The 25,006-nt window shown below is 42.0% G+C and overlaps 2 protein-coding genes across 4 annotated transcripts; one reads left to right on the forward strand and one right to left on the reverse strand.

The window, feature by feature from the left end:
* Positions 1-1,202: 1,202 nt before the first annotated feature.
* Positions 1,203-7,535, reverse strand: PTTG1 (PTTG1 regulator of sister chromatid separation, securin). Its single transcript, XM_065410057.1, has 7 exons — positions 7,464-7,535; positions 5,744-5,818; positions 4,562-4,668; positions 3,693-3,871; positions 2,984-3,077; positions 1,545-1,697; positions 1,203-1,363 (listed from the first exon to the last, which is right to left on the reverse strand). Exons 3-7 carry the CDS (start codon positions 4,647-4,649, stop codon positions 1,293-1,295), a joined length of 585 nt encoding a protein of 194 aa, XP_065266129.1. The 5' UTR covers positions 4,650-4,668; positions 5,744-5,818; positions 7,464-7,535; the 3' UTR covers positions 1,203-1,292.
* Positions 7,536-7,972: 437 nt separating this feature from the next.
* On the forward strand, positions 7,973-23,194 carry SLU7 (SLU7 homolog, splicing factor). Of its 3 annotated transcripts, XR_010561585.1 has the most exons (17): positions 7,973-8,063; positions 9,323-9,505; positions 9,730-9,883; positions 11,057-11,137; positions 12,530-12,694; positions 13,914-13,982; positions 16,017-16,064; positions 16,685-16,816; positions 17,292-17,389; positions 18,262-18,329; positions 18,538-18,677; positions 19,645-19,806; positions 20,276-20,380; positions 20,527-20,601; positions 20,931-21,044; positions 22,000-22,569; positions 22,666-23,194. XR_010561585.1 is itself a non-coding variant. In XM_065408801.1 (16 exons), the coding sequence occupies exons 2-16, from the start codon at positions 9,336-9,338 to the stop codon at positions 22,177-22,179; spliced, it is 1,761 nt and encodes a 586-aa protein (XP_065264873.1). In that variant the 5' UTR covers positions 7,973-8,063; positions 9,323-9,335; the 3' UTR covers positions 22,180-23,194. The 3 variants fall into 3 exon arrangements, 2 of the variants coding, with proteins under 2 accessions (XP_065264873.1, XP_065264874.1); XM_065408801.1 differs by having other exon boundaries at positions 22,000-23,194; XM_065408802.1 differs by having other exon boundaries at positions 9,326-9,505; positions 22,000-23,194.
* The last annotated feature ends 1,812 nt before the right edge of the window (positions 23,195-25,006 follow it).

Consider the following 25,006-nt stretch of genomic DNA (forward strand, 5'->3'; position numbering starts at 1 on the left):
AATAGTACTGGTCACTGCATCTCGCAAAAGGGGACCACAGAATCAGGAGGCTCAAAGAAGGGTAATAAGAATGATGGGGCACAAACAAGAGTATATTAAAAGGCAGATGAGAGACTGTGCAGGTGAGACACTCCTTAAAGGAACAGCAAGGGGGGAGTGGGGGTGAAATGGATTTAAGTGACAAATTCAGGATAATAGGAAATGGTTTATGTAATGCAGAGGCCAAGAACTCATCTGGACTTGGTAAGTGACTGGACATTTATATCCTTATGAGAAGTTAAGCCTCTTGGAAGCAATGTGAGAATTGCCTACTAACTTTAGCTGATCACCACCCCTGAGGTGGACAACAGGGCTGGAACAAGCTATCCAGCATCTGTTAACTACAGGGTTGCTCGTACGTTCATCTAGGTGGTCTGGTGCTGGCCACTATTCAGGCAGGCTACCAAACTAGATGGATCATGGCCAGTACTGGAATTCATATGCAGGGCAGTTGCTCTAATACCTAGCTCTCATTTAGTGCTTTATGAAGCTCAAGATCACCACTATCAGTGAGTAAATGGAGGAACCAGAGAAGTGAAAGGACATCTTCAAGGTTACCCAGGAGGCCCATGGCGGAGAGCCAGGAGTAGAACCCAGGTATCCTGATCCCAATCCACTAAGTTGGATATTCACTGCAGGGAGGAGAGTTTTGTTCAATTTAAGTGAAGGACAGGGAGAAAAAAGGGTAAAATATATATTTATACTATTGTACCTAGCTCATCCAGTTGTTTTTGGCTGCTATTTCTACAGAGAACAAGAAACTGGATGCTTCATGCACGGAGTAGCATCAAATGCAGCAATTACCAAGGACAGTTTCTAATCTTGTCAGATAGCAAACTGCCTACCCCAAGTCACCTGTGCTAGAGACGTGAAAGTTATAATGAAGGCAGTAGGAGCTCTGTCTCCACCACAACCCAGGAATAAAGCCACTTCAGTTAGGCACTCGAGTAGAGATTTTGGCTACAATTTTCCTTTGCCAAGACAAAAGCCTAGCTTTGGTTAGATTGCAGGTGTTGCTCAATTGAAAAGCAAGACTCTAGTTTTGCTGCAATCCTTTGTCATCAAACTAACATTCTGTCACTGTGTAGTTTCTGGTAACCCCCTTCTGCAGTAGGCAAGATTGTTTTGCCATAGATCAGACACAAGTCTTAGGTTATGCAAGTTAACTTAGTTCTTTATTATTAAGGGATACAAAAAAGATTCAAAGCTGTTCAGTGCTCAATAAAAAAAGGCTTCCAAATTCACTTTAAGAGTCATGACAAAGGTGGCAAGTCAATGATTTCATCCAAGGTAGAGAGAAAGTTGGCAGTTGATTGTAGCAATTCTGGAAGATTTAAAAAGGGAGCAAGTCAATGTCTCATGAAACCCCACATTCTATTAAGTAGGTTAGACTCCCAGTAACTGTTAAGGGTCGTTACCCATACATTCCCTCCCTCCTATCCACCCACCACTGCCCCATCAACCAACAACACAAGTCACTGAAATCCAGCCAAGGTCTTACTTACCACATTCCCATGAAATGTGGGACAGCTTCACAGGTGAAGGGACCATGTTAATACATCTGTCAGGTATATTTTTGTCAAGTATCAATAGAGGAACCCCAGTCAGGGACATGTGGCTTAGTTGGTGTTCTTCAGGAACTTCAAAACTCTCAAAGTCTGTTCAGAGAGATTAGTTTATTTCAAGTTTGACAGAGTTGCATGACTTTCTACCAGACTGCTGTTCATGTGAAGCCTGTCCCCTTAGACTTGACCATGTGTTAAAGGCTGACAGTTCACAGGCAGCTAGATGCTACAAGTAGGTTTACTCAGTTCAAGATAGCAGGTACTAAGAACTTGACAGCTTATGGAATCATGTAGGCAAAGGCTGTGCAATCCATTTGCCTGCACCTTCATCGGCGTTTACACTACATCCCTGTGGGATGTCTCATTATGCTTATTTAAGTGCAATTTAGCATAAGGCATGACCTGCCACTTGTTGCACTAAAATCTCTAGCAGGCTGGGCACTAAGTGCTCACCCCCCAGTGAATAAATGAAACATTTAGAGCTGGCATGAAAGCTCAAGGGTGCCTACCGTCGCATCTTGTGTGACAAGACATGGAACCACTTCAGCAAGTTTAACATGATCTCATTCTCTTGTGATACCCTTCAAACTACTTCAGAAGTATTGCCAATATCTACCAATGTTCCCTTATGTGTTTTAATAAGCCTTAATAGAGGTACCATCAGCCAAGATGGTACTAGTTCTCAGGAAAGAAGAATCGGGAAGGCAAATGCTGCATTTGAAAGACTCAAACATCTCCCTCAAGACGAAACTGAATGTGTACAAAGCAATTGTTATCACCATCATAATATATAGCAGTGAGACATGGCAACTTACCAAGAAAGATACACAAAAGCTGGATGCATTTCATCACAAGTGTCTGAGAAGACTATTGGGAAGTACATAGAGATAGGAAGACTAATGAAGTAGTCAGAAAAATTGACTGACAAGGCACCCTCTCACAAATAACCTACAAAAGACAACATCAGTGGCTGGACATGTGCTAAGAATGGAAAAAGAACACTTACCAAAAACCGCCCTTGAATGGAAGCCAGAAAATGCAAGAAGAAAGAGGAAGACTGCGAATAACATGGAAACAAACAGTTCTGAACAACATCAAGCACCTCAACATGAAATAGGAAGATTTGGAGAGAAGAGCAGTTGACAGGCAAGGATGGCAAATGTGGGTAGCCCAATGTGCAGCAAAGCATGAGATGGACTAAGGTCTAAGATAATAGCCAAGGGGTTTCAAGAATTACATCCTAAGCTAGCGCTACAACAGTCTAGCTAAAACCCTCCTTTGGAAAGCAAGGTTAGCCTGAAAGTCAAGGCCTATCTTTAGGTCTACTTAAGAGGCTAAGACAAGACAAATATAAGTCTTATATTTACATCATATCTCACCGAGAGGATTGTAGGGAAAGAAGTTTTCAATTTCTGGATAGGCTTCTTCAGTGGCCACACTGCAGCTTTCCACTTGAGTTGTCTTTCCAGTAATCTAAGAAAGAGTTTATGATTAGTCATCCTCCAGTAGTCTAACTTAAAGTGTTCATCCTCTATACTGCAGAGTTATTTTTGCTAGCAAGATCAAAAGCAGTTTCTGGAAAAGAATTGCCTCCCAAAAAATTGTGCACTTAAGCTAGTTTTGCTTTTAATAAGATATTCATGTTCCAGTTTGATTGTTGGAAGTTCCTATAAGGACTATCTACCAGATGACATGTAGTGCACTAGATACAGAGCAAGACCAGCTCATTTTACACAGGGCGGACAGATTTGGAGAGTCGGGGGGCAGGGTCTATCTGATCCGGTAGACAACATATGTAGTATGTTTGGGATTTGGGTTAGGGTCACTCCCTTCCCTAACTGCTTTTCTACCAGAAAAGCTAGTATTCCATATAGAAGGCAACAGCTGCTCCCTCCAATCTGGGGGGAAATTTTTGGATTATTAGCAATAGGCTCTTTAATTTCCATAAACATGGAGTCTTCCTGCACTCAGACACCATTTCCCTGTAGAGAAATACCAGTATCCAGCCTCTGCTCTTATTTCCAGGAACTGAGTAGGTAGAAAGCTATAGTGCATATTCAGTTCCTGCTGAAGCCTTTATATACGTACTTTCTTGGTAGGCAAAGCCTGTTTTTTCTGTTTCTGAGTTTCTTTCTTGTTTGTGGTTCCCAAAGTCCTGTTTACATTTCCCAGAGCCTTTCTGACAGACTGAGACCTGGCTGGAGTTGCATTAACTGTTCTTCCAACAAGTGGAGTCTGGGTCTGTGATCTTTCAGATAAGACTTTTGCTGCAGGGAGAAATTTAGAGTGAGTCAGTACATAGCTTTGCAAGTGCTTGAGACAGACTACTTTTAGCTATTTCAAGTTTTCTGCCTAGTAAGAGGACTACATGACTTAGGTGCAGTCAAATGCTTCCAGACAGAGTTAAGAATTAAATGTAGACCACACCTTTGAAACTTCTATTGGCATAACTACACTGGTCAGGGGAGTGAAAAACCCCATACCCAGACTACCAACAATGCTGACAAACAACCTGAGTGTTTATACAGCTACGCTGACACGAGAGAACATCTGTTCATATAGATAACTTTGTTTGGGGAGGTACGGTTCCTATACCACCAGAAAGGCTCCTTCTGTTAGTGTAACCTGTGTCTGCACTAGGGCCATGCCAATGTAGTCATCTTAAATGCTTAATTCTCTATAGTCATGTCCACTCCAGTGGACACAAAGGGAGTTAGCTCTGAACTCTCCATTACAGGTTCTCAATATACCCCTTAAAAGGGAGAATGGGACAGGTAAAAGTAGCTCAAATGGGTTCTGAGGATAGCTGTTTACAACACTGAATCTTTGACAACTTTCATGCTATTTTTTCAGATGTGAAGAAACAGTGAACCAAGCATGTTCCTGGTTTATTTCACTAGACATCTTGTTTTGGTTCACAGATTCAAAATTTAATTTCTATAGCAACATATACTCACAAGATACTGAGGACAACCTTAGCCGATCCTTAGAAGCAGCAGCAACATCTCCTTCATTCTCTTTGTCTATGAATATAAGGGTTGTCATCTTCAGTGTGACAAGATCACTGCAAGAAAAATCACACTTGTTTGTTGAATTACTGCCAAGCCCTCAGGGAACACAAGCATTGAGGACAGTCATGACTTTGGTGCCTCTCCTAATACAAGCATGCATTGGGGATTCTGTCTTTAAGAGGGAGCATTTATGACTATGCTGTCCATTTGTTTCCTAGATGAGAGTTGGTTTAAGTGAGACCTGTCCCCATTTTGAAAAGACACACACCCCTTATTTTGGGCACCATATTTTTGCCGAGCTTTAAGCCTGACATCTTATTGTAGGAAGTCCCACTGCCCAGTCTTGATTACTTTTACAGAACACATTGGTAAATTAGAGTAAACCTGTCAACATTAACCAAGTTGCTTAAGTACATCTTAATACGTTTTGTTTATTCTCTTATTAAGAAGACTACTTGCAAGTGCAAATTAATGTTGCCACTATAATGCTAAAGATGACAAACTGTCAAGTTTGGAAACCCAATCACATGATTTCCCAGCCTGCTTTAGTAGTCTGCAGTCAGCTCCCGACTAAGTTAAAGGGTCAGAAAGATGCCGTTTTCAATAGAGACTTTAAAGTAGGCATCAACTTGAAAATTTCCCACATGAGCATCATTTGTGCCTATGGTTAGCACACCTAATCATACTATAATTTAAGGAGCTAAGACAAGTCTGTCTCCTCAACCTTGGGTTAGTCAGTAGATTGTGGAAGTCTGATGAAGGGGAAACATTTCTGGAAGATTGTTAAACTCAGATTAGAGTTACTGCACCAGAACAGCTCATGCAATGAGGTGGCAATAACCAGACCACCACTAGTGTTAGCACTTTGCATCTTGTTAAGTGGAAATGGGGACAGAGGCAGAAGCTCTGAATGGCAAGCCAAGGTAGTACTCGTACCATTTACCTCAAGAGATGAGAGGGTGAAGATTGTGCCCTCAGGGATGTGACAAAGGAAACATTGCCAAGAACAATGTAAATTGCAAGGGATTACAGTGAAGTAGATCGTAGTTTGATGATATCAGACACTTTGAACAGTTCCCCCTCCGACCCCCCATGCACACCCACACCATCAAAGGAGCCTGCATTTACCTGGCCAGAGTCCCCAGGAGGCACTAGAAGGAGCCGGAACAATGCAATTCTTAGGGGAGACAGCAACGCTCCAACCTGCAGAGAGCAAAAGAGTATAGGCAGCAAGTTATATGGGCCCATGCGCCACCAATATTAAGGAACATGGGCTCAGCTCCACCAATGTTTGGACTTATGTTTTCAGAGCCATCCCAGCCACAGGACAGACTGGGGCAACTGCCCTGGGTCCCACACTTTGGGGACCCCCACACTTCAGGCAGACATGGGGTCCAAGAGGACATAGGGCATTAGCAAGGGGCCTGGCCCCAGCAAGCAACCTGGCCCCAGGCCACTCCACCTCCTCCCAAACCACCTCCACCTTCCCACTTTACCCCCTCCCCCCAAACCCTCACCCTGCCTCATTTCAGCTTCCAGCCCCTCCCGCAAGAAACACCAGGAGCCATCAGGGTAGAGTTGGAGCCAGGTCACTCACTGCTGCCAGCACCACACCACACCCCCCCAACAACCCCCAAGGCCACCCTGGACCCCACATCCCCCTGAAGTACCAGGTCCCCCAAAGCACAGGGCCCAGCACAGTTTCCCCAGTCAGTCCATCCTATGGACTAAACAGCTCTGCTTGGATCCATTCTGGGCAACACCAAAAAAAAAAAAAAAAAAAAAAAAAAAAAAAATCATACAAACCTAGCACCCATACAACAGAGCTTAGCCACAACTTCATCCCAGAAGCTGGGGAGCCTCCATTCCATACCCAGGAAAAGCCAGAAGTAATGGAGATTAACAAGGCAGGAAGAGAAAACCAACCCAAGCCCTGCTCTCCCCCTGCAGGGAGACAGCTCAGCAGCTCACTGGAGCAGGCAGCCACCCGTAGAGAGAAGGAAAAGCACTGATACCTCCACAACCCAGAGCCCCTGCAGCAAACCAGGCCAGAGCAGCCTCTACACAGCCCCAGTCCGCAAGAGGAAATCGCACCCCCTGCCCAACGCACTCACCAGCTGTATAACGCAGGCACCGCCTGAACCTCAAGCCATAACACATACCCTACTCGCGGGGCCGTTTTTAAACATCAACCGCTTCTCCCATTGGCTGCTTGACACGGGGACTAACGTTCCGGCTGCCGATTGGCTGAGCCAATGGGTGACGAGATGTTTCTGGGCCGCTCTCCACCAATAGGGAAAGGAAGAGCCGTTGTCTATCGGGGGGCTCTCAGGCCTAGGCTACTGAGGGTCAACCTTGCACGTACTGTAATTCCCAGCCTGTGCTGCTCGCCACGCTCGAAGTCACTGTGCCTGAGAGAGCTTTAAACCCTTTCTCCCCTGAATGCTGTTTATTGTTTTGCATGTCACTGAGGCTGGGCAGTGAAAATGGTTCGGCTTTCTGCTTCTCATGAGCCATTTAGCTAATAATCTAGATCGCTATTAACTGTGGTACTATTTTATATGTATTGCTTATCTGTTAAGCACAGACAATCTGCCTGCTGGAGCTGTCCTGGCCCCGGAATACAAACAACCCCGCCCCCAGAAGTTTACAATCGAAGGCCTGGAGGCCCAATCCTGCCAAGTGCTGAGCAATTCCTGGGAGGCACTGGATGTGCTCCTCTCCGGGAGGCTAGCGAGTTCAGCCCCTCCCAGATGCTCAGCCCTGGGCCCTAAAATTGGCCACGCTGACATCTATGTATAACACTCTCGTCCAAACGCTACCCGGGGCACAGCACTACAGCCCTTACTTCATAAACGCGGCAGGGAAGTGTCTAAATCCAAGCCGGACCCGTTTGGGTTGGGATTTACACAAAGAGCGTGTGGACGCATTTAATTCGGTGCCATTCAGAAGTATTTTATTGCCAGGAGAAGTTGCGTAAGTGCCGCCGAAGAGCAGGCGAAGGGGCGGCCGGGTGCCTGGCGGAGGAGGCTAGCGCACAGCCAGCGCCGGCTGCCGCGGGCAGGGCTCCGCAGCGTCCCGCGGCGATCTCAGGGCGTGTGACTGTCAGAGCCCCTAGCCCCCCGCACACGCAGCACAGTCACACGCGAGTGTTGGGCGCGGGGCCCGCCGCCCTCCGGGGCGAAGGAGAAGCCCTTCGGGGCACGGCTGCGTTCGGAGCCGTCAGGTTCTTAGAGCCGCCCGCGCAAGTCACGTCTCGTGGGGGAGAGGGGAGGGTCCGCCCGGCGTTGACAGGGGCAGCCGCCCATACCAACGGGTTCCTTTAAGAGGCGGAGCCAGAGCCGGCGGCGCGGTGCATTATGGGATAGTGGAGGAGAGGGGGAATGACTTGAGGCCTAGTTGGTAAACACGGAGTCGGGGCCTGTCTTGCGTCGTCTGCGCTCTCCGGGTAAGTCCGGCTGCGTCCCGCCTGCTGGCCTGGCCAGGTCCTATTCTCGAGCCTCAGGCGCTGCGGTCGCGTGGGGGGATAGCGTAGAGGCAGCCGCCGCCTGGACATGGGGCAGCGGAGCCAGGCCGAGGCACTGGGGTGGCAGCTGCCCTGCCGGGCTAGGCGCAGTGTAACCCCCCCCCCCTCGGAGTTTCCCTGACTAGGGACCCACCCGCCTGGGATGGGGATCCATGGATGCGTGTCCCCCTGCCTCGGTGCTGGGAGCCCCTAGACCTCCGCCTACGCGCGATTCCCCGGGCCCTCCCGAATCACGGGTCCCCAATAACAGCGCAGGCCGGGCCGTGTGAACAAGAACCGGCGTCGGGTCCCTGCCCCCAGCGGTTAGTCCCGGGAGAGTAGCAGACTGGGGAGAGCGGCTGAGGCAGGTGTCAAGGGCTGCAACTTGGGCTCTCTGAAAGGTTAGTGAGCCTGGTCAGTCCAAGGGCCAGTGACTAGCTGGTAACGAAACCAGGTGACTATCTCGTGATTTTTTTCATAGAAGGCTTGTGTGATTTGAGACAGGATTCCTGAGTTTTATAGCCAGCTTTGCCCTGACTTGTCCTCTTGGGTAAAGTATCTGACCTTGCTGTTTTTCTGTCTGTAAGATTGGGATAACACTTATCAACTTCACCTGACTTTTGTGCAACTTTACCTTTTTTATGCATGTTCATAAAAGGCCCTGAAGTCTTTGCAAAAGTACTGCATAAGGGCATGGTGTCTGCTCGCATCCCAGAACAGAAGTTGGTCCAGTAAAAGATATTACCTCACCTAACTTATCTCTAAAGTATATCTTGTTCTTTACAAGAACTGTATTTTGTTACTACAGATCTATGATCTACTTGGCCACATTGATATGTTATTGATAGTCCTGAAAATACTTGCGCTGATTTTTAAAAACCTATTTTGTACAATTTTCTACTTCATTTGCAAGAGATGATAAAGTATAGTGTATTGACTGTGCATTTTTCAGTACTAGTTGCTATACTTTCTTAACTGCTTAACATGGTTATAAATCATAAATGCCAGTGATTTTTGTCAAGCATATTGGCTTAACTAGAAAACTGGAAGGAACTAAGTGATGTGAAAAAATATAAAAGATTGTGATGTAAAATAAAAATAACTAATATATTAAAGATTGATTTTCCTTTATTTTTTAATAATTCTATATAGTGTTAAATCTATTGCCCTTTTCAATATATACCCATATGTGTTCATGTCAGAAGGAAAAAGACAATGGCGTCTGGGACTGTTGAAATAATTAACTCTACCCCTGCGGGAGGGTCGAATGATGTAAGCTTGGAGGAACCAAAGAAGATGACAAGAGAAGACTGGAGGAAAAAGAAGGAACTAGAGGAACAGCGAAAGCTGGGTAATGCGCCAGCTGAAGTGGATGAGGAAGGAAAGTAAGTTTCATCTAAGACTATGCTTGATTTTCTGTTACGATAAAACACACTTGCCCTTATTATTACTAAAGAAAATGTTGAGGAAAATGGCTAAATTCCAGTAACGCTGGGGAGACTTTTTGTGAAAGCTGAACATCTTTAAAAGAAATTACACTGGTTTTCACTTATGCCACATTGTTTACATCATTTGCATGTGTCTAAATATTTTTAATATCTTTTTACAGAGATATCAACCCTCATATTCCTCAGTACATCTCTTCAGTGCCATGGTACATAGATCCTTCAAAAAGACCTACGTTAAAGCACCAGAGACCTCAGCCAGAGAAGCAGAAAGAGTTTACCTCATCTGTGGAATGGTACAAAAGAGGGGTTCAAGAGGTAAAATATCTTTATGGTGTAGCAAAGATGAGACTTATGGAACATTGTTTTGGGAAGGGAAGAATTGTGACAAATATGAGAGAATCTTCTCTGAATGAAATTGATTTATCCTTGTGATGATTTTATTATGAAAAGTGTTTCACCATAACTAATCTAAGTTTTGTTAACTCTGGTGTTCAGTTTTGTCCCCACTTATCCCACATAGAAATATGTGTTCCTTCTTTTTCACTTGCTGGAAGAGCTGCACCCCTACACACAAAGACTGAAGATCAATAACAGTATATCTAGTCTTTTTTTTTCTGTTGTGAGCTTATCTGACTACTGAGAAAAAATTTGAAGCAGAATATTAGTTTCTCTCTTCATAGAGGAAAAATTGGGGATGTGCACTGTATTTTAGTGTAAGAATTGCCAAGAACAGCTCCCAACCAGTTTGATCATCGTTCTCCTTTGATATCCAGTGGTTTCCTTAACTGTATTAAAGAAATGTAAAATTTCCTGTAATCTCTCAGTAACCCTAAAATGGTGTTGGATTGTAATCCAGAGATTTAATTTAGTAGTTTATTTAGACAGTGCTCCACTAATAGGCTTCAGATCTTTTCTAAAGGGACTGTTTCTGTGAGAATAGTTCAGTCTTTATTACTGTTTTGATTCTCTGCATCTGTACACAGAACCAACAAGGGTGGAATTGCTTTCACTTTTCTTGGTAATGTAGAAACTGCTACTAATAACTGAAATGAGACCACTGTTTTAAAATAGGTCATTAAATAGCAATCAAATTAAATTACTTTAATTTACATGCAAAACTGAATGTATTTAATTGAATAATCTAGTCTAGAAGAAAAAAAATCTGAGAGCTCAATCCAGCACTATTGAAATCAGTGGGAGTTTATAGATTTCTATTATCGATTCTTCTGAAATACCTATTCCCTCTGGTTCTGTACTGATTGGGCAGAGTGGGGGAGTGAAAGGGGAAACCTTTGCCATAGGCTTTCCAGAGTATTTGGGAAACAACTGAAACTGTGTGTTTTGGCTTTGTAGAGCTGATTTTGTGTACACAGATTCACCTTCACTCAATCAGGCTAATGAAAAATGCAAATCAGCCAAAGCTGGTTATTGGGAATGTGTGTGTCAGTCATGCTATTTATATCACAGTGTTTGTTCCCTTATGTTTAGAATGCTGTTACAACTAGGTACCGCAAAGGAGCCTGTGAGAACTGTGGTGCAATGACACATACAAAGAAAGACTGCTTGGAGGTAAACCTGACTATTTTTGGTGTCTGACTGTTTCTTGGGAAATATTGCTGTGAATTTGCATTGGTGGAAAATATGTAGTTTGGCACATCTAAACTGGCTTTTCAAAGTGATTTTAATCAATCTCTCAAATACAGTTTGAGATGTTTGAAGGCTGTTGAATGAAACCAGTTTTATGTAGGAGGACTATGTAGGGAAAAAACTCAGTTACCATATCAAAAGACTTATCTTTTCAAGGTATTATGGGTCAACCCATATATATAAAAACATTTGCCAATATGGTTAAGAAAACGGACTTCCGTCTACAACATCTCACCCACGCTTTTCATTGTACACCTCTACCCCGATATAACGCTGTCCTCGGGAGCCAAAAAATCTTACTGCGTTATAGGTGAAACCGCGTTATATCGAACTTGCTTTGATCTGCCAGAGTGCGCAGTCCCGCCCCCCTGGAGCGCTGCTTTACCACATTATATCCGAATTCATGTTATATCGGGTCACGTTATATCGGGGTAGAGGTGTATAATTTATTGAAGTAATTGTCTTACACTGCTTTGGGTCAAGCACAGCCCAGGATACCTTTTTCAGCTCCAAATCTGTTAAAATGGGATTTCTTGAAAGTACTCTTAAATGTCTGATGATGGGACACCAACTTCAATCTGTTCAGTTTAAAAAGTAACTTTATGTACAGCATTTGCCTCTGAGTCTTCATGCCAACTTTTTTTTGGTGGTTTTTACAATCACACTTTATTTAAAAAAAAAAAAAAAAAAAACTTTTTTCTCTCTCCTATGACCCACAAAAACAGGGGAAACTGACACAGGCTTTGCTCACATGTATGACTTTGCAGAAATCCTCTTATCTTTGTTCTAGCACTGGACTGGTACAGCTCCACCAGCTCTAGTGTAGACCAGCATTGTTCTACACTACTTGTGTTCTCCAGATCTCCTCTGATTGGCATTAGTAGTCTAAAACACCATTGTTAATCTATACTAGCCTTCTTGCCATTTCTAGAAGTGATCCAATAGTGGGAGAATTCCGAAAAACTACCTCTGTTGATGCAGCCTAACTGTCTAAACAGGGAAATGCACAGTGTAGGAACTGAAAACTAATCTTCCAGTTAGAGTTCTTTTAGGTGTTATTGGCAGCAGTAGATCAAATAAAAGCAGCTACACTTTTGTCAGTTGTTTTAAGTCAATACCTTTTTAAGCCGACTTCAGTATATAAAATCTAGAAGTAATAATGGACGTACATTTAGAACTGTAGGTTGCAAATAGTGTATTGTCAAGGTATCTAAGAAGAATTAAGTATTTTTTAAAGAGAAGTATATAGGTGAGTAATGTGGCTGTCCTTTAGACTAAAATAATTCAAAGGTAATGGTGGTTTCCCTTTTTCAGAGACCTAGGAAAGTTGGAGCAAAATTCACAGGCCTTAATATTGCATCAGATGAACATGTGCAGCCTACACTAATGTTTGATTATGATGGGAAGAGAGATCGTTGGAATGGTTATAACCCAGAAGAGCACATGAAGATTGTAGAAGAATATTCCAAAGTTGACTTGGTATGTAGGTATTTAGGTGAATAGACTTACTAAACATTCTTCAGTATGTGCTGCATTCATAATCCAAAAGATATGTGGATTCTCTCTTTGGTTGCTTCGATTTCTTTTCTTGTTGAACTAAAAACTCAAAAATAAAAATGGAATTGCAGGGGGATTCACCCTGTAAATGAACTGCAGATCAGAGTTGCATACACACTATTGCAAGCACTTCTTACATTGACTTAATTTTTCTGTATGTATAATCACCCACAGTAAATACTTGATATGGGGTAGTTAATATTGATAATGATTTACCACAGAATTAAAATATTTGAGCTTAGCTGAACTTTTAACGTTTTCAGTAGCAGATATGAATGCCAATGCTGAAAGCAGACACTTTTTTTTAATTTTAACTCCGTGAAACTGACATGCCTTACTGTGTCAGCCCAATGAGCCAGAGTATTTTAGAGAGTATGGATCTGTCAACTTCTATTAAGTAAACTGGTTGTGACAGTAAGCTAGCCTTTAGATAGTCTTCCCTCCCTCGAGTTATGTAGCCAGTAGCTAGAGATTTGGAAGAGCAGTATAAAGACAAACTTTGGGGCACTGGATCCTTTGGATAAGTCTACACTCCAATAAAACACCTGAGGCTGGCCCAAGTCAGTTGACTCAGGCTTGCGGGGCTATAAACTTGCAGTGGAGATATTTGGACTCCGGCTGGAGCTTGGGCTCTGAGACCTTTTTCCAGGTCTCAGAGCCCCGGCTCCAGCCCAAACTGAAACATCTACATTGCAATTTTTTTTAGCCCCACAAGCCAACCCCTGCAAGCCTGAGTCAGCTTGTGTTTCATTGCAGTGTAGACATAGACTCATAGAAAGTCAGGGTTGGAAGGGACCTCAGGAGGTCATCGAGTCCAACCCACTACTCAAAGCAGGACCAAGCCCCAATTTTTGCCGCAGATCCTTAAACGGCCATCTCAAGGATTGAACTCATAACCCTGGGAGTAGCAGGCCAATGCTCAAACCACTGAGCTGAGCTATTCCTTCCTCCTCCTCTCTCCTCTCTCCTCCCCTCCCCTTGAGTGGCTATCAAAGCTGGAGTTGGTTGGTAGCAACAAATTCAGGTCCTAACTAGTGCATTTAAAGTTCTAAATGCACCCAGAGGTGCTTATGATGAGTGTTTTTGATAAATCACTTTTATTTAACAAAATAAAATAAAAACACTCTTTTTCCATATTTAGGCTAAACGTACTCTGAAAGCCCAGAAGTTGCAGGAAGAGTTGGCTTCAGGAAAACTGATGGAGCAGGTGGTAAGTAAGCTTAAAACCTGGCACATTTTTCTTAAAACTGAAACAAAAAAAGTGCCTTTTTTTCCTTTTCTGAATAGAACAGGTCATCTCTGCCTTCAGATGCTGGTAGCCCAGACAACTAGTAGAGGGCATTACAACATAAATATTTGCTTCATTTGCTGTCTTGTATCTTTTTGTGTGTGTGCAGATCTGAAGCTTCTGTTTTGCATCTGCTTGCTTTTCAGCATATGCCGTTGATAGGAGTAGCACCTAGCACTGGGGCAAGGGATAGAGCAGTGATTTTTTTTGTCTGTTGAGCATTTTTATGAAGTCTGTTTATCCTATATTGTCCAATACTCTAATCCTTTTTATAAAGTAAGTACACTAACTAACAAGAAAAATATACCTGTATCAAGAAGTACTTTAAAATACTCTGAATTAAGTGAAAAAGGGTTAATCTTTGCTTCCTAGTAAGGCTCCCGTGTCCTGACAATTGATGGCCTTGCCAAGACATGCAAAACAGAGCTTAGAGAATCTTGCTGTCTGTTAGTAACTTTTATTCAGGGAAATACTTAGACTTAAGAGGTTTTATATTATTTTACTAACTTTCTAATTATGAAATCTTCCCATGGATTGATTTGTCAATGGTTAGTATAAACATGTATGAACTCGGTTCACTATCTGAAATCCACACTTTACAGCTTGTTCGGTTTTTTGTGCCAGTATTTGTAGGTTCTTGGTTAAGCTTTATTTTGAGGTTGGGGAATATCAACACACTTTCCTCTTGGCTTGCAGATCTCTTTGCCATGGCTTTAGTTTTCATTTTCCTTCTCACTAGTGGCTCTTGGATTATAATTAGGGCCTTAGTAATTAAATTAACTGAATATTCTTGTAAGAGGATTTAATGGTAACTTTGCATGTCTTAAAAAAAAATTAAACATAAAGAGATGGCTATAAGTGAGGGTAGTTCTCGGAATATAATATACTGTGTTTACTCTATTACTGATCAACAACAAACCAAAGAATTTATGCCATTCGTCTTCCATTTTCTAGGGAATGTAACAACAAATTTTGTGCCTAGATGGCAGAGTAAACTTGGTCTCTAATCCTGACACAGGTTATATTCTTCTTCCTAAGGACTAAACAGAACAATCAGAGCTAATTAAAGATAGCTCTCATCTCTTTCCTTCTCCCTTCCCCAGCAGGAACCTCCATCTCCCTTTCAGAGCCAAAAGGAAGGCCTTGTCATTCCCCAAAACAAGCCATTCTCTGAGGGTGAAGAACTTCATGCTCTTTGTTTCCCTTCTCTGAGTGGTCAGACACACTCTCCATAGTTTCATCCCAATGCCAGATCTTCTTCAGCCTCCCCCGGTGACTCCTGGCACGAGGGAGGTGGCAGAAGTGGAGCATGTTAAGAATGCAGGGAAAGATTTCTGGGCGAGGGAATATGGAGTGGGATTAGATGGGTTTTTCCCAGGACTCCTGGTCCTTCCTCCTCCACTCCAGAGGTCACCTCAACCTGGAAATTAATTGGTCCCTGTTAAAACACTTTAGCTGGCTTCCTCTGGGTTAAACTATGGGTTCTGGTCTCTAAACAAAAATGACCACGGTACTTTGCAACCCTGTTAAATCATCAATTCCAAAATACTTTTTTTTTTTTTTAAATAACTTGAAATGTTAAGGTCTCATGAGAACTTAATTTGGAACTATCAGTGTTGATAGACAGTAGAACTGACTTTATGCAACACTCTCACAGTTCAGGGACTCATCACTCTTGTGAGATATATAGTGGCTTGATGTGAAAATAATTAAAATATTTCTCAAAAAGGTTTCCGTGCTGTAAGAGGCTTGTAAACTTTCAAGCAAAAAATGTATATCACAGTGATCTGTTCTGTAGTTTGTTCCATGGTTATCACATTTGTCTTCCACTGCCTTTGGGATAAGCCCTGCTTTGATTGTTTGTCCAACAATTTCCTCTACTTCCCCCTCCCAAATCTCTTCCCACCCTAAAGTTTTGTATTTTCTGCTCATGTGCTTTTTTTTTTTCCCCTGCAGAACTCCCCAAGACACCACTGGGAAGAGGAGGAATCAAATTCACAGACAGTAAGACACTTATCAAATGCATCACTCGAGGGAAGGAAAACCAGATGCTGGAAGGGGTTGGAATAGGACCTGCTGTGGTGGCTTCATGCCATCTATGGATTCCTTGAGCAATGGGAGCTCAGCAGGGGCCTGGAGTTACTGGCTTTGCAGCTGCTTTTGCTCCCAGAGTGGTGCAAAGCAGCTGGAGTTGAGTTCCAGGATCTGGCTCTTTGTCTTTGAATCTTATTGTGGTATTAACTCTTAGAAATTAGTTGTCAAGCAGGAGAATAACTGACTTGTAAAGAAAATCCAGGCCATATCAAGAATAGTGGCCATATTTTTTATTGCAGTTTTATTTTAAGTGTATTTTAACTCTTAGGTCTCATAAATAGAAATGGAAATCCTGTAACAGATTTATTTCTAAATTTTTCAATGTCACTGTAGAATAGATTCTAACACTTAACCCAGAATTTACATTGCAAATGCCTAATTAGAGAAACTGGGGGATGGGATGAGGGGTTCTTGAATTTTTTTTTTTTTTTTTTTAACTAATCAATTTAAACTCATAATCAGGTTGTTGTATTTATTTCTAGATTGAACACCCATCATTCTACTTAGTAGTTTTCTGACTCTGTTTTCAGGAAAGAGATCATAACAGTGAAGATGAGGATGAAGATAAATATGCAGATGATATTGACATGCCTGGACAGAACTTTGACTCCAAAAGACGTATTACAGTCCGAAACTTGCGTATTCGGGAAGACATTGCTAAAGTAAGCCACAGCAAATGAACTGGGTTATATTATTATGACTTTTCTATTTAAAAAAAAAAAATTATTTATATAACCTATTGTTTCTAATGTTGTGTTCTCTTAACTAGTAGTTACTACTAGTGGACTCCGTGTGGGGCTTGGAGCCTGTGGACTTAGTTTCTGTTCCCAGCTTTGCCATTGATCTTTCTATGTCACCTTGGGTAACTCAAGACCTCCCTTTACCCGTTTCCCCTTCTGTCAAAATATAAAAATTCTGACTTTTAGATAGTGCTTTTCACCTACAGAGCATCAGGTGCTTTACAAAGGTAGGCGACCTATCATGGTTATCCCAACTTAAAGGAAGCTGCTTTAATAGCAGTTGGAAGCATGTCATCTAACACTTTTAAAGTATCTATGAAGGGATTACAGTAATATTTTCAGTTCTGTTAGAATCCCAAATTTCTAAGTAAACATTTTGTATGTCTCCTTATTTTAGTACTTGAGGAATCTCGATCCAAATTCTGCCTATTATGATCCCAAAACGAGAGCAATGAGGGAGAATCCATATGCCAATGCAGGCAAGAATCCAGACGAGTAAGTTTGAAACTGGGATTTTGCTACACATCTATAACGAAATGAGATAAAGTTTAAATTGTCTTAATATTAAGCTTGTTTCTCTTTGGTAGCAAGATACACAGGACAGCAATGAGCAACTAGTCAGTTATGGAGGAGGGAACCTTTTAATACTTTCTTGATTATGTTCTTCTGCTTTTTTTTTTTTTTTTTTTTCTTCTAACTTACCAGTTGACACACACAATGCTGATGAGGATCATTTTGTTGAGTATTGATACTTAAAGTGATCTTGTCAATTTAATTACCCATGGGATTGATACTGATTTTTTTTAGTACAAATTGTAACGTGGGCAGAACAGTAAATTGCAGGTTACAGCAGAACCCCTCTATAGTAGAGGTGGTATCTCTAGACCACAGTGATGTATATGTAAATGTATTTCAATAGTTGGATGTTTGCAGCTATTCTCCTCTTGACCTGCAATTATCACAGCAAAAATACTCCCAAATTCAGATATCCCACTGTCCAGAAATTGAACTTCATGCTTCCCTGTCAAAGACCAGTTAGAATCCGTAGGTTGGCCTCTTGCTCCCCAGACCAGTAAGCATTCAGAATGTTGCAGAGCTAATGTGTTAACTCTCAGGGAGAAAGCAGAGGAGTAGTGATGTGAATAACATTTATGTGTTCTTCTGTGGCCCAGGTAGGGAATAGAAACAATGTTGCAGGAGGGTCTTACCATTTGGGGAGTGTTGGTGACGTGTCCTTTTCAAGAAAGAGAGATTCAAAGTTACGACAGTAACAAGATGCCAAAAATGGATGAAAGAACTTAACAGGGAGTAAGGGTGTTGCACATTACTTAAATAATTGGGGGTTTTTTTGTTTTTGTTTTTTGTAGAGTCGGTTATGCAGGTGACAATTTTGTTCGTTACACTGGAGATACCATTTCAATGGCACAAACTCAGTGTAAGTATTTCATTAAGTCAGAAAAATCATACCTTAAAAATTGAAGTGCCATATTTCTGTGCCAAGGAAGAAATGTATCTTGTTACAGATAAACTTGACTGCATGATGACTCTTAGACAAAGAACAGATTAAAGGTGTTATTTGAAAAGCGTGTATAGGATTCAGAATGATCATTTAATTAAGTGATGGCTCTTTGTTTTATATATAGTGTTTGCTTGGGAGGCTTATGACAAAGGCTCTGAAGTTCATCTTCAAGCAGACCCTACAAAACTGGAGCTCCTGTACAAATCCTTCAAGGTGAAAAAAGAAGATTTTAAGGAACAGCAGAAAGAAAGCATCCTAGAAAAGGTAACAAAGACAAAAGCCCAACAAACAAGAATGCTGTAAAGAGGGGGTCCAGCTTGGGTTTTTGCTTTTTTCATTAAAAAAAAAGCACACATTAATAATGCTGGTCAAACCACCTGTTAACCTGATCAAACTCTAAAATTATGTAGCCTTTATACCTGTTGTGTCTGGTAAGTTATTTAATATAGACACATCAGTATAGTTGAAGGTCAGTTAGCATTTCTTTCTCTATGGTCACGGGCCTCAGCTGTCAGAATTTACCTCTGGTGAAAACTTGGCAGTGTAAGATGTGGGGGTCCAGATTTATGTTTTAAAATACATACAAGTGGTGGAAAATAGTCTCTGTATTGTTAAAATTGATCTTTTAGGAAGAAGGTAACTTGGGATAGTTTAGACTAAGTATTTGCAAATATTTCACAACTCATACAAAATAAATGCTTTTCAAAATCTTATTTTTCAGACTTTGGTATCGCCACAATGAGCGCTGTGTCCTTTTATATAAACATTTTTCTATTTTGCTGTATTATTATCAATTTTACTTAGACAACGTGGTAAAAATCATGAAGATGCTAACATTTGTTAAGCACAAGTTGACAACAAACAACATATTGTCTAATTGTTCTATACTTGGATTGTTTTTCTAACTTTGTTTTGCTTTGAAAACTTCTAGTCATTTAAACAAGATTTTCTATACTTAAATTGGGATATATCACTGGAGCTGGCAATATTTCTCCAAACAAAAAAAAATGAAGAGTTACCACTGTAGCAGAAAATAGGATATTTAGCTAGCAAGTCAGAAGCACAAAAAATTGATCACATTTTCCGTTTTAATGTTCTGAGTGCTTGCATAGCACCCAAAGCACAGGGAAGGTAGTGAGGTGATAAGTTTCAAATGCAGATAGATACAGTTGCAAGTCTAAATGACTTTTTTTGCTATAGATCTTCAAAAATGTTGCTTGTATTGTTGTAGTATGGAGGACAAGAACATCTAGACGCTCCACCGGCTGAACTGCTGTTAGCCCAGACAGAAGACTATGTGGAATATTCTAGACACGGAACAGTCATCAAAGGACAAGAGAAAGCTATTGTCCGTTCTAAGTATGAAGAGGATGTAACTATCAACAACCACACAGTAAGCACCTAGACTGAGAAACAATAGCAAGAGCTAAATTTCCTGGTAAAGCAGAGGAAATATGACCAAGTGCCATGGGAACCGATGCACTGTCACTAAAGTAGTGAACTTATCTTTTTGGATAAGTTGCTTGCTTAAGTCTCTCCCTCCAAGCAGGAGAATTGAATTACCTTTAATAGGAGCTGTGTGTGAATCAAGTGGAGAGTATGTGGGGAACTTTCACAGGCACAAATGGCAGTCATGCTTCCAACTCCCCTTGAGTTGTTCTGGGAGTTGGGCACCTAGCTGTCCTTTGCCTTTGAAAATCTCCCCCACATGCTAATTCTTGTAGATCTTCAACGTTCATCAGTTTTCCCTCCTAAGATTTTTGAGTGATCTACTACTTTTCTGAAAAGAGTTAAACAAAAATCTTGTATGATTTGCAATGTTCCTGTTACATGATTGCTTCAGTACTGTCTCTGTCTTGCAGTGTATATGGGGTTCATATTGGAAGGAAGGCAGATGGGGATATAAATGCTGCCACTCGTTTGTCAAGTATTCCTATTGTACAGGAGAAGCCGGGAAAGAAATCGCTGTAAGTAACATTTCATTTTTAGACATTAGAACAATGGGATGCTGCTATAAAAATATCTAAAATAAGGCTAGTAATTCAACTTGTCTTTCCATTTTGGTATACGCATAATGAGTTTTCATGCCCTTTCTTTTATCTTCATTATGCAGAATACTGCATCAGACTTACCAGAGGAAAAACCTACAGAGGAAGAGTATATGGCAAAATCCAAAATGTTGATGGAGGTAGGTTACCTCCCCTCCCACATGTCTTCCCTTTATAAAAGGAAAACTACTTTAAAAGATTGTGGGAAGGAAGATTTTTACATTCTGTTTATCTGGAGTTTTAAAAGGTGGAGTGATGTAGTGACTGTACTACAAAGTTGCATGGGCCATCTCTTCTGAGCTTGACTAGGAGATTTATAAAGTATTGGATCATTAATGTCTCATCTCTCAAAGTTCCCAACTAAACTCCTGAGATATAGAGTTGATAGAAGCTAGAGATAAGTTCCTTGGACGTGCATGTGCATAACCCTTGGCATTTCAGTCTAAAACTCCTGCTTTTCTACCTCCAGATACATCAAGAAAAACAGAAAGATGAGAAAAAGAAGAAAAAGAAGAAGCAAAAGAAGAGTCCAAATTCAGATAGTGAGGGTGAAGAGAAAAAGAAACATGAAAAACTGAAAAAGGTGCGCTGTGTTTTTTCAGACAGTGTTCTTGTTCTTATTAAGAAATATTTGGTCAGTAGTATGAGGGTCCCAAAATCATGGTTCTTGCGGCATTGTATATAGGTTTTCTCTGCTGTTGACTCTGAGTTGAAGTGACTTTTAGACAGAGTTGTTTAGCTGCTTTGAAGTAAATGGTTAGAACAGTGGGTGGTGATAGCAGAAAAGTGGAATACTAACCTAATTAATTGTGTGAAACGAGGTGGGGAACAAACCAACAAAATCCCTCTCTCCTTAAAGTGCCTTTTATCCCAAGGAGAAAACTAGGCCCTATCCTGAAATTGATGGTGTGCATGAGTAGATTACGGCAACTGTACAAAGTCCCAATGAAGTCATTGAATGGGGCTCCATAGAAATACAGCAGTCTGCCCGTGTACTATCAGTTACAGCATGGGAGTCTTACACTGATATACTATACTTCAGCCATCTTTTGGATAAACCACAGCTTCTGATAAATAGCAAACAGTAGCACTACAGTAGGGAAGGAATATTTAATCTTTTTAAAAAACAAAAGGGGAAAAAGCTATCCTTGTTCAGTCTGGATGAAATTCTCAAGCTCTTAAGTCACTAAAATGCTTTAGAGAATTTCACCCTATACATAAACTTAGCTGAAAATTCAGGAATCCTTAAAATTACTACACCCTAACATCCTACATTTACACAAATTTTAAAATGGCTAAATTAAATAATACTGTGAACAGAGAAAACTGACAGCAAAATTAAAACATTAAGTGTGACAAATGTTAATTTGGCACTGTAGTTGGCGGTTAAACACTTAAGGCTTGTAGGTGTAAAATGAGAACTAGCATTAGCTGTTTTTGTGTGGATTATAGAACCCCACTGTTCTGTCTGCTACTGGTGTTTTAGTTAAAGTACTAGAATCTGTCATGATGGTTACCTCGTTTCTGCTTTTCTTCAGGCATTAAATGCAGAAGAGGCTCGTCTCCTCCAGGTTAAAGAAATCATGCAGTTAGATGAGAGGAAGAGGCCATATAACAGCATGTATGAAACACGGGAGCCTACAGAAGAGGAAATGGAGGCTTATAGAATGAAACGCCAAAGGCCTGATGATCCCATGGCCCCCTTTCTTGGACAGTAATTATGTGAAAGACATTCCAGCACACAGTTCTTGGCTATTGTATATGATTCTTGGTAAACCAGTAACTGGAACTTTTCTGCCCACGTTTCTGTAAAAAACTGCACAAGTCTGCTTTGCAGAAATGGCCTGATTTTTGCCAGGGAAAAGAAGTCTATGAATGAAGTTAACGGCTGGTGCTATAAGCATGCTAGTGTTTTCTTTTTTTAAAAAAAAGTATACTTGGTACAGACTTGTACTACTGAAAGGGTAAGTTGATACCTTCTAAAATTCATCGTAACAAGTAACGGGAGAGAGGAACCTATCAATTTAGGAAAACAAACTACATCTAAACCAGTTGGCCAGCAGGTGTCACTGTTACGTAAAAATTGATGAATGTAACACATAGCCTATGTCTACACTAGGGACCTTACAGCAGAACAGCTGTATCGCTGCAGCTGCGCCACTGTAAGATCTCCTGTGTAGCCGCTCTATGCCAGCAGGAGAGAGCTCTACACCACCCCCAACAAGCAGCAGTAGTGATTTCGGCGGGAGCCACTTTTGTCGGTGAAACTTTTGTTGGTTGGGGGGAGGGGGGTATTTTTTTCACACTCCTGACCGACAAAAGCTTTGCTGACAAAAATGCTTATATAGACAAAGCCTTAAAAGTGGTAGACTGTAACATCTCTTAAGACTTTTCTTATGTGTGGCTCAGTAAGGGGGAAAAGTAATGCTTTATCATTTTGATAATTTTAGGAATGCAAATATGTGTAAAAACTGATGTGATTGGATGTACAGACTTGGTTGAATGTAATATAAAAGTTAATGCTGTCTGTTAATTGGGAATATTTGACTCTCTCTTTTCCTGAAGGGTTACAAGAAGCTGATATTCTACACAGAGCTTTGAAATTCTTACTGTGTTTTAGCTAACAATGTAGCCTTATATGCATACACCCCATATGCAATGCTGAGATCCCGTGAGATAAATTGCATTTATCATGAAACTTTGGCTGCTTCACCTGCTCTGTCACTACTCATGCATATCCAACAAAATTCAGTCTCACGTTCCAAACATTTGAGCAGTTCAACCAGCCAACATTATTATTGTATTTTAAAAATAAAAAATGACCACATTTCTTTAACCCTTTGCTCCTACCAAAATTCCATCTTGCAATGTGCAATATTCAGTGATGGGTTTAAGGTCCAATATCTTATGGTATCTCAGTTAAAAATATGCTATCTACACAGTTGGAAAGTTGTGATTTCCAAAGAGGCAGAGATGCAGCTTTTGGTTCTGTCCCTGGATGGCTGAGATATTGGATATGACACTTTCAGTGTAAACTTTTAAACATTTATAAGAAATATATAATCTCTCTCTCTCTCTCTCTCCCTCAAAAGTCTGTATGGGGGTATGTCTACACTACGAAAGTAGTTCGATTTTACTTAAATCGAATATGTGGAATCGATATTACAAAGTCGAACGTGTGTGTCCACACTAAGGACAGTAATTCGACTTTGTGAGTCCACACTAACGGGGAAAGCGTCGACATTTGAAGCGGTGCACTGTGTGCAGCTATCCCACAGTTCCCGCAGTCCCCGCTGCCCATTGGAATTCTGGGTCGAGCCGCCAATGCCTTCTGGGTAAAAAAATGTGTCAAGGGTGATTTTGGGTAACTGTCGTCATCCGACCATCACTCCCGCCCTCCCTCCCTGAAAGCGCTGGCGGGAAATCAGTTCGCGCACTTTTCTGGTCAGTGATAGCGCGGACGCCACAGCACTGCGAGCATGGAGCCCGCTGTGACCATCGCTGCAGTTATGGCCGTTGTCAACACCTCGCAGCTTATCATCCACCTTTCCCAGAGGCAGATGCTGAGAAATCGGGCGAGGAGGCTACGGCAGCGCGGTGAGGACCTGAAGTCTGAGAGTGGCACAGACCTGTCACAAAGCACGGGACCCCGCGCCGAGGACATCATGGTGGCAATGGGTCATGTTGATGTTGTGGAACGGCGATTCTGGGCCCGGGAAACAAGCACGGACTGGTGGGACCGCATAGTGCTGCAGGTCTGGGATGAATCGCAGTGGCTGCGAAACTTTCGCATGCGGAAGGGGACTTTCCTGGAACTTTGTGAGTTGCTGTCCCCTGCCCTGAAGTGCAAGGACACCCGGATGCGAGCAGCCCTGACTGTCCAGAAGCGAGTAGCCATAGCCCTCTGGAAGCTTGCAACGCCGGACAGCTACCGGTCAGTCGCGAACCACTTTGGCGTGGGCAAATCTACCGTGGGGGTTGTTGTCATGCAAGTAGCCAATGCAATCGTTGAGGTACTGCTCTCAAAGGTAGTGACCCTGGGAAATGTGGAGGTCATCATAGATGGCTTCGCCGCGATGGGATTCCCAAACTGCGGTGGGGCTATAGATGGAACTCACATCCCTATCCTGGGACCGGACCACCAGGCCAGCCAATACATCAACCGAAAGGGCTACTTTTCAATGGTGCTGCAAGCACTGGTGGACCATAGGGGACGTTTTACAAACATCAACGTCGGATGGCCGGGCAAGGTTCATGACGCTCATGTTTTCAGGAACTCGGGTCTGTTTAGACGGCTGCAGGAAGGTATTTACTTCCCGGACCACAAAATAACTCTTGGGGATGTGGAGATGCCTATAGTCATCCTCGGGGACCCAGCCTACCCGCTAATGCCCTGGCTCATGAAGCCCTATACTGGCGCCCTGGACACTGAAAAAGAACTCTTCAACTACCGGCTGAGCAAGTGCAGAATGGTGGTGGAGTGTGCTTTTGGCCGTCTCAAGGGGAGATGGAGAACCTTACTGACTCGCTGTGATCTCAGCGAAA

Source organism: Emys orbicularis, chromosome 8, assembly GCF_028017835.1.
Source record: "Emys orbicularis isolate rEmyOrb1 chromosome 8, rEmyOrb1.hap1, whole genome shotgun sequence".
Taxonomy (NCBI): domain Eukaryota; kingdom Metazoa; phylum Chordata; order Testudines; family Emydidae; genus Emys; species Emys orbicularis.

What these genes read in the sequence shown, in the direction of transcription:
- PTTG1 (XM_065410057.1), bottom strand. Translation starts at nt 4,649, where the DNA reads ATGACAACCCTTATATTCATAGACAAAGAGAATGAAGGAGATGTTGCT. An exon ending in AAGGTTGTCCTCAGTATCTT is followed by an intron (nt 3,872 to 4,561) that starts GTGAGTATATGT and finishes TTCTCCCTGCAG; the next exon opens with CAAAAGTCTTATCTGAAAGA. An exon ending in CTTTCCCTACAATCCTCTCG is followed by an intron (nt 1,698 to 2,983) that starts GTGAGATATGAT and finishes CTCTCTGAACAG; the next exon opens with ACTTTGAGAGTTTTGAAGTT.
- SLU7 (XM_065408801.1), top strand. Translation starts at nt 9,336, where the DNA reads ATGGCGTCTGGGACTGTTGAAATAATTAACTCTACCCCTGCGGGAGGG. An exon ending in TTCGGGAAGACATTGCTAAA is followed by an intron (nt 16,817 to 17,291) that starts GTAAGCCACAGC and finishes TCCTTATTTTAG; the next exon opens with TACTTGAGGAATCTCGATCC. An exon ending in AATCCAAAATGTTGATGGAG is followed by an intron (nt 20,602 to 20,930) that starts GTAGGTTACCTC and finishes TTCTACCTCCAG; the next exon opens with ATACATCAAGAAAAACAGAA.